A 9,246-nucleotide genomic window follows, 5' to 3' on the forward strand; every position below is an offset into this window, starting at 1 on the left:
AACTATATTTTGGTGTATTAGTTCTCTTTGTGCTATTTTTCTGTAGAAAATGTAGATTATGTTTTTCCTTCTAAATCCTTTGAATAGCTCAAAGACAGCAGAATTGGGTTATCTATCTTTGATCTTGTAAATCAGCCTGTCTGAAGAACCACAATGTACCCTAATTTAGGGAATCAAATAGTAGGATTACTTCAGACTTTAAAAAGCGTCAGTAGATTCCAGTCAGTTGTCAGGAAAGATAATTCGTTTACTGTTAACCTATTCAAGCCACCAGAATTATTTATCTCTTGGAGAACTGTCTAAAGCACTTGCAAATATATGTAATTGTATTAATCTAGTACTGTAATATTTGGAATTTTACATTAGAAGATAATGCTTGGCTGAATTTAAATGGAGTTCATTGCTTCATGTAGTTACTGTAGATAAACTTGTATTAATACTTGTGAAGCCTATTCTACCAATGGGTCTGAGATTCATGAAATGGGCTGCTTTATTTGCTTTTTTTATTGTTTATAATGTGACTGCAATGTAGACTTAGTTGTCAAATAGAAGTTTCCCCACAACCTTCTATTTCAAACTGCGTAAGTTTTTTTTTCAGTTAGTATTTTACTGTACTGTGGCATTGTTTATTACAGCAAGAAGAAACATATTGCCCACATCAGTGCTTTTTTAACCATGTTGCCCACAACCAATCCTGTGATCTGCTCAACACAGCCATGATAGAGGTGATGGTTAAGCTTTTTTGATCATCTACATCATTGGCTGCAGGTGTATTGTATTTATACAACGTATTCTTTATCTTAAAGGAAACTGAGGAGAACACTAAATGCTTTAAGACACCAAAGGTGACCAGACAGCTGCCACTAACAAAGGTTAAATTAACTTTTAAAAACCAAAAAGTAAACTTCTTGAATGTCACTGGGTGACTAATTAATTCTTATAAATTGCACGTGGTTATGGTCACTGAGATAGCTGTGCTCTTTGTTTTGCAGTTTGTTAGACCTGTAACTTTTTTGTTTCCTAGGTGCTGGAGAGAACTCATACAGAAGAACAAAATGTAGAAAGGGATATTCTTAAGGAAATGTTCCCTTATGAAGTATCAACGCCTACAGGAATTAGGTATTTCTAAGGCTTATGGGGGCTTGTTTCTCAGTTATTCTAAACCTATTTAAGTGGCGAAGTATCTCTTGATTATATTGGTAGATTTCTGAGGAAAAGTTTTTGCACTCTGGGTCACTGACAGTTGAGATGACCACCTAGCTCTTCTGTTCTATATACCTGGTTTTGTTAGCCAAAACAGCCTCCTCTTTATTTAAATTGAGGGTGGGAGAACAGGGTAGAGCTATAGTAGGAATTATTACTGGAACTTTGAGATGCTGGAAGTTAAATGGAAAAGTCTTTTCTGATAATGGTTCACGATACTTAAGTTTTTGGCTAGGTACGGTAGCTTTAGGCCTGCTGTTAAATTAAGGAAAGATCTCCCAGCATAGATTTGAGCTTTCTTTTTGAAAGCCAAAAAGAATTTTCAAATGCCCTATTTTCCTTTAGCGGTCCTGTTGTAGTCAAAGATTATTCTTAGCATGAATAAGGATGGCATCTAAGAAGGGATATTAATTTTTTCTTTACAACTTTGTATTTAAACAAAAATTGAAACAACCCTCCAGATAATTAAGCAATTCACAAAACTTTGTTCTGTTTGAAGAATATGAGAAAAAGTTTCGCTATGTTAAGATGTGAAATCAACTCCTGTGTTTCCAGCTTGTTAATTATAGCTTCAATTTAAATTGCAGTTGCATGAAGTCTTACCATAAGGACAATATATGGTACCCGCTAATACTGCTGTGGCATATCTGCTCACCACTCAGCTTTGTGCTCTCTTGTTTTGAGGTCTATCAGTCTAGTTAAATCTATGCCACTTTTTAAAAATAAAAATCATACATGTGTATTCCTTATATATAAGGATCTGGCAATGTATGTGGGTTTCTTAACCCTCACTGCTTTGTCTTCTGGCTTTCTGTATTGGCTTAGCTATCAGTAGATATTTTAATGGCCAGGGACAGTCTCAAGTTTAGAAATACCAGTGGGGCTGCACATTAAAGATGCAAATAGAGAGAGACACTTCCTAGAGTTTCATTGCCAGTTATGATCCATTAATGATGTGGATAGGGTTCACCCTATGTAAAGTGACATTTGAGTGCTTGAGGGTTTTTTTAGGGGTGTTTTGTTTGAACACTGAATGATTAACTTTAAAAATAGTAATGATAGACATGTTAGAGATTGAGACAAATATTTCAGGTACTGCATTCACTAGAAATAATTTTTAGTTCTTTAATTATACTAAAATTTCCCTGTATACCTTAGATCGCTCTTTTAAATATGCTTTTTTTTAATTAATAGTGCTAGCTGCCGTAGACCAATTAAAGGAGCTGCTAGCCGGCCTATAGAGCACAGTGACTTCAGAATGGATGAAAGTTTCTCTAAGTATGCTCCAAAATACGGTACCTCAACTGACATCAAGTTGGAGAAACCACCAACAAAAAAAGAACGCTCCATTCCTCTCTGGATAAAAATTCTTCTTTTTGTTGTTGTTTCAGTCTTCCTGTTTTTGGTTTATCAGTCTATGGAAACTAATCAAGGAAATCCTTTCTCTAAATATCTGAATATTGTCTCTCAGGGGAGTGCCAAATGAGTATCTTTCTGAAAGGCACACCTGATTTGATCTCCTGTTTTTAATTGTAGAGAACTCTTCTGCCCTCTCATCGGCTCAAGGACTTCTTACAAATAATGTGATTGGAACATGATAAATTGGACAAATGAAGCAAGATAATATTAAATGGACATCAGTAACTTTCTGGACTTTGGACTAGTAGGAGATCACTTTGCCATATAGGAGTAACATTTTTTTAGATCTTTGAACTTTTTGTAGGCTTTATTTTTTTAATGTGGACATCCTTTAAATTCATTTTTGAGAAACTGTATATTTGTTTTTGCAAGAACTTGGAAGCTGAGAAGGGCAAAAATGTAGTAAAATGTGAAGCTGTGCTTTTAAAGCTTTTCCTTTGTACAGAAAAGAAGTTGTACTTTGTCTCTAGATTGTTGTGGAGGAGGGTGTTAACAGATGATAAAGGGAAGTGCGTTGTGTGCTTTTTTTTCAGTAACAGTGTAACTGAATTTGATCTCTTAGGATGTAGGGGGAGTACAACAACCACCTTTTCTGTAGATTACTGTAACTTTTTTTAGTAAATGTAACTGTAAACCTGTTTGCATTTCTGTAAAAGTCTTAGTATATTAGTAACTCAGTTTAAGTGTAACATCATTTAAATGTATCCCTTCATTTTAGTGCTTACAGTGTTGTAGGAGCTGAATACAAATCTAATTGGCAAGAGATGTCTTAGAGGAACTTATTTATTAGTAATATGCGTGGAAAATAAAAATTGCATCAACATAATTTGCTACTAAAATACTTTTTTGGGTCAAGGTTGTTATCTGAAGTAGTCTAAATTCCAACATTAGCAGTGGTCTTCTTTCTTTTTTAAAAAAGCAACGTCTTTCCAATACAGCTTTATGTGATTATCTTTTAAACATTTATGTAGAGAAGTATTCTCAAAGCGTGAAAATTCCATATGAAGTTTTATTCTTGTATGAAGAGGGCATTGCTGCATTTTCTGATACATTTTCATCTTCTAAGGTGAGATTTACTACTTTCATGCAGTTGAATATTTTTCTCAGTGGAAGCATGCTGAAGCACTCTATGTTGTGTAACTTAGTTGAGCAGGAAGCTGACTTCACTACTACCAATGGAGAGTGATAAGCAATTTTTTAAAGTGAATGTATACATTTTGGCGTGCTTAAATCTGCAGCATACAGATTTTCAGTCTTACTGCTTGGTACAAAATCGCAATAAATCATACTACTTAAAGTGCTACTTAAAAAAAGCTGAGAACATTAGTTAATAGTCGGTATCTTTTTACTCTAGGTACAATTATTGTGTAGACTATAGCTATGGGGAAGCTTTACTTTCTGTGAACTTTGGGACAGACATGGTAATTTGTAGCAAAGCAATAGGTTTTTTTCTGTTAAGATTAATGTTTTTTTCCTTTTAATCTGCTTTTTTGAGTATTCCAAATAGCTAAACTTGTGTCTATCCCGTAGAAAATTGTAACATAAGACATTCACTTTTGGTGTCAAAATGCAGAGAAATAAAAATGATTTTAATGTGTGTGGGTTTTCCTTATCAAAATAAATGCATTGCTGAAAAGCAGCGAAAGCAAGACGCCTGGTGGATCAGTGGTATCATTTTGTGCTGCTACAGTCTTCCATGTTTTAAAAAAAAAAAAATCTGATAGTAAAACTAGAGCAGTTCCTGTCAACACTGGGTGGGAGGAATATTCATCATACTTGCCCTGTTAGTTCTGCACCATAATCCTCTAGCCTGTGTTAGGCCTTTAATTTGGATGGGGGAGCAAGTCAATCTTCCTTTGCTCTTCAATGCTTACAGAACTTCCTTTTTCACTTTATTTTTTGCCCCACTTTATACTTTATTTCATGTTAAAACATATAACTAGAAGGGAAGGATGTGTTATGAAATATTTCAGGTATGCTATTGGCATCACTTAAAAAAAAAAAAAAGAACAACGCAACACAACCCCCAAACAAACTGAACTGTAATACAATTAAATGTCATCATTCTTCCACTGTTTTAGAGAATCTCCAAAAGAAACAGAAGGTAAAGACTTTTAAGTTGTTCAAGTAACCTACATCTACCTGAGCTGTAGTTGGAAGACCGTGTATCTTCAAGAAATGAATGAGCTGCTTATACTTGAGGCATTTAATGGTGTGAGACAGTCCAGAGAGTAATCTTTTTCCTTCCCCCAGCCTCAAATACGGGTTTACTAGCATTCCTAAAGCTATTCAGATTATTCTTGAGTAATACATGTAGTAAGAGTGCTGCTAGCTGGTTAGTTTAATGTGCTTAAAGCCTTCTAACTACTGCTGTGTAAGTTACACTGGAGTATACTCTAGTCTTTGTATTAAAGTGCTGAAGCAATAGGAACTGCTCTGTGGTGGTGTTACAAAAAAATCTCACTTTTGTTCCACTAGCTTATTTTGGCTTCCAGACAGAGACAGGTTAAACTTTCAGAAACAATCACAAAATGGAGCAATTTTATGGGCTGGTATTAGTATCCAAATTCCAGATGCAAAAATTACTTAAGTGCCTTTTAGGGTAAAGGATACAAAAAGCATGGGAAAAGGCCTGTGTAAGTTGATAAGCATGACTCTGTTTTGGTGGATTTTGTTCTCATGATTGGTCATGCTTAGAATGCCACACTGAAAACATGGCAGATGTGAATTGGAGCTTTCTACTGTAGAGCTTGCACCTTCCCTTTAAATTGTGTGCTAATCTAATGTGAACCGAGTCTCGGGGGGCTGGTATTGGGCTGTGAATTACTAAATGATATCACTTGCAGTGTTGAGACTTAATTTTATGGTACCTGATCCATGGTAAGCCTGAGCGAGCTTACCTCATGTCTGAGACAAGATCTTAACTCTCAAGGATGATCTTAAATTTTGTGTGTGCTTCAAAACCCTGATTTGTGTTCAAGTAGAGAACAATGTGAAGGAACATTTTCTCCAAGTTTACTTGCTAGCAGTATGCTCAGTACTGCCCTACAGAATGCTTTAAGGTTCCTCCTAGGCTTGATCTATGTGTGTTTTGGTTTGTTCCTTGTGGCACAACTTAGAAAAATCTTGATGCTGTTAAAATTCTTGGTTCCTGCTAATTACCTTCTCAGATAGTTCTGTGGGCAAAATACCTTTTAAAAAAAGTGTTAACTAGTTTGTGCAGTGTTAAATCAGAAAATCCAAGTACAAAAAGAATGCTTTTAAATAATAGAGCTCTAAAAGGAGGCTCTTCAGCAGAAAAGAAAAGTATATTTGCAAATGAAGCTTGTAAAATTGTGTGGTGTGTCTTGTGCGTATTATATTTGGCTTGCTTTGATATGGCTGAAGTTGCATATTGGGCTGAAAAGCTTTTAAAAAAAATAGAAACTTAATTTGACTGATCAGAACAGATACAGGGTGGGTTGTGATGTATAATTTTAAATCTTGTGTTTACAAATTCAGGTGTTTCAGTATACGCTTCATTGTCTCTTAATACAGGTTTTAATGTATATTTGGTAAATCTACCCATGTTTGTCTAAAACTTTGCTATGACTCTTGCTTTTCTTTTTCCCTAGGGAGTATACCAGGCTGCTTTGCACCAATGCAACAGCAAGCTACAAGAGATGTATGCATACATGCATGTGTTCATACAGCATAGAGTCTACAAGTTAATTCAACTTGTAAAGTAGTTGAGAGGTGGCATATACGCTTATAAGTAGTATTTATGTATTGATAGCTAAACATAATTCCTCAAATTTTCTGTCCCACCTCACTTTATTCTTTGTTAGTATTGGTAATTTGTGGTTAAAAAGTGTATCTGCATTGCTGCCTTTATTTGTTATTTATGGAAAAAATGTGAAACTTTATGGAGGAAAATCATGCAATGTTAGAGAAGCTTATCAGACAAGGACATTTATGGCAGCGACTACTAAGAATAGGAGAGGTTTCACTGCTTCCTGTGTTCAGAGGATGTGACTGCTGTTGTTCAACCTGGCTAGTTTGGATCCTGTTGAAGGAGATGCTGCAGTGTGAAGGCTTCCTTTGGGCTGTGAGACCTACTTAGAGCTTGAATTGATCTGTTACTGATTCTCTAGAATCACAGTCTGGTAACTGGCATTGATACAATGAATGAGTACATAAAATACATGCTTCCAACAGGAGTAGATGCTGCTTACGCTAACCTTGTTATCAAAGGTGTGGATGGTTGTTTCACTATCTCATCCTATGTTTTTGAAAACAGTGTCACCTGGAGAACAGCCTTGTAAGAGGTTGATTTTACTTACAGGTTTCACCAAAATGTTAGAACTGTGAAAAGTTATTTTAAGACAGGAGTTAGTCTACAATTTCTTGATTGCATGTTGCTTGGGGTGGGGAATGGAGGGGGTGTGTGGTGGGTATTAATAACAGAATAAGAGATGTAATTAGTAAACCTTTGGAGTTGCCAAACTGATGTCTTCCTAAACTCCCAAAATTTGAAAAGCTACTATTAAAAAGATGGATTTAATTTACAATAGCTCTTTTTACTGTGAATCTGACAGAGGTCAGCACTAGAAGGTAACATCTTTCAAGTCTTCATCTATTACTACCTAATACTATCTATTGTGTGTCAGAAATCAGATTAGTCTAGATGGTTCGAATTACAGACTTTGCTATTTTATTTTTTCACATCTGGGAGAAGTTGAAGGTATTTTCTGTGTAAAATGATAGGCATTCAGCAGGAATGTATATTATCCCTGTATTTGCACAGGGATATGTTAGAGACTGCTGTTCAATAGTACTTGTTAATAGTACAGCTGTTAGAAGGTAATTGTCAGCTAAAACCAAAGAAACTGATTGTTCAGACTGTAACCCTGTTAGTACTAGTTGTGCATATAAATTGCCATTAGATATATATAAATAAATAGTCACATGTTCATCCTTCATGATTGCAAGGAGCAGTGGTTTTCTATATGTTTAAAAATCAGAAAAGTCTGTGAGAATTGTAATAATTTATATGTGATTTCAAGATAAGAGCCCAAGTCTCAGTTACTAGATTATTAGCTAATTAAAAACAAGTATTGGTGTTTGGCTTTTAGATAAAACGTTGCTACCAATAGTTGTTTAGATGCAAGTGAGTAGAGCAGAACAAGTAACGGCAAAACGAACAATTCTGGCCTGTCTTCATTGCTGCCCATGAATTGAATGGCACTTCAGGCTCTCGGTTGCTAAATGAAAGTATTTAAAGAATGCCAAGTTTCAGCTGACCTTTTCCTACTCAGCAGCTGGAGTCTAGTTTACTCAAGAGGGACTTAGCCAACCGAGACTTCTGTGACGGTGCTATGAGGCGCGTGTCATTCTTGCCTGCATGTGACAGTCTGCCTGGGTTAACTGTGTTGTTGAATACAGCAAGTCGAGCCAAATCCTAAGGTTGGTGTAGCAGGTCGTGCTCTGGGGAAGTTCAGCTGGAGCTGCTGAGCTGACCAAAGGCGTGTTTCTTCAGCGTGGTAGGACACCTGCGCCATCAGCTGCATTATGGCTCCGTGCCCAGAAGTAGTAGCTGGGTTATTCAGTATGTGCCTCCTGCTCAGCTGTCTTCTGTGCTTATATTGTTACAGAGCACTATACTGGAAGGGATATGGGCAAGATGGTGAAAACTTGGGAGTTTTTATCTCTTCAGTAACTGTAGAGCTGAACTGTGCTGCACCAGTTTTGTACTATATAAATCCACTAAAATGAGTTGAAATCATACTGTATTAGAAAAGGCATAGTTTAAGGTAGCTAAGGCCCAGCGTGAGTGTTATGTTAAATAATGTTCTACTTTTAACAAACCAGTAACTAGTAATTCTTCTGTAAGCGTCTGCAGCCGCTGTAGTTTAGGTCATGTCACAATGCCTTGCAAGCTTGTCCTCCAAAGGTGAAATGCAGCTGTAGAGGCTGCAGCCAAGCGCATTCCCTGGCCTACCTCCCGACCATGCTTGGTCTTAAACCACGCTGCGGCGGGAGCCTGGTGAAGAAGGGTGAACCTCTTGTTAAGAGAGCCTTGTCTTCCAGTTTTACCAGACTCTGATTATAACGTATTATGAGTTGCTAGCAAACAGAATTGGAATCAGGGCAATACTGAGGATTTCTTAAATCTCAGCAGATGGGTGCGATTCAAAGTACAACTGCTGCAGAGCATGGATCAAGGCTAGCCGGCCGGTGCCAGGATCAGGCCCCTTACCACACGCGGGCCACGTGCGTGTGGAGCAGGAGTCTGGGTGTGCCTCCTGTTTGACATTGCCCTGGGCTGGAACACGGCTGCCTGAAGGCCGCGGGAAGCACGTGGACTCATTGGCAAGCACGCAGAGATGGCACGTAAGAGGAAGGATCAGAAGTTCAGGCACAGGTTTTAACGCAGAGCGGGTGCACCGATACACCCCCGACTACCCACGAGGAAGCATCGCCCTGCCGGCAGGCCTTGAGCCAGAAGTCACCCCGTTTCTCCGGCCTGTCGCAGCTGCGGCGCCAGCCTGACCTCTGCCAAGGCAAGGGCTGCCCGTGACCGGACCGCGAGCCGACGTGCAGTCGCGGGGACGCAGACAACGCCCTCGTGCCGGCCCCGTCCTC

At 37.9% G+C, this 9,246-nt stretch overlaps 1 protein-coding gene across 1 annotated transcript in view; it reads left to right on the plus strand.

The window, feature by feature from the left end:
• LOC104626614 (lamina-associated polypeptide 2, isoforms beta/gamma-like) overlaps nt 1-4,275 on the plus strand; it is a gene marked incomplete at its 5' end in the record, with an annotated part of 13,374 nt that extends 9,099 nt beyond the window's left edge. Inside the window, 3 exons of the mRNA XM_010294571.1 lie at nt 636-725; nt 1,025-1,119; nt 2,398-4,275. Of these exons, the coding sequence (XP_010292873.1) occupies nt 636-725; nt 1,025-1,119; nt 2,398-2,689 (477 nt within the window). The remainder of the gene's footprint in view (nt 1-635; nt 726-1,024; nt 1,120-2,397) is intronic.
• Nucleotides 4,276-9,246: the final 4,971 nt, after the last annotated feature.

Source organism: Phaethon lepturus, unplaced genomic scaffold (genome assembly GCF_000687285.1).
Source record: "Phaethon lepturus isolate BGI_N335 unplaced genomic scaffold, ASM68728v1 scaffold37769, whole genome shotgun sequence".
NCBI lineage: Eukaryota > Metazoa > Chordata > Aves > Phaethontiformes > Phaethontidae > Phaethon > Phaethon lepturus.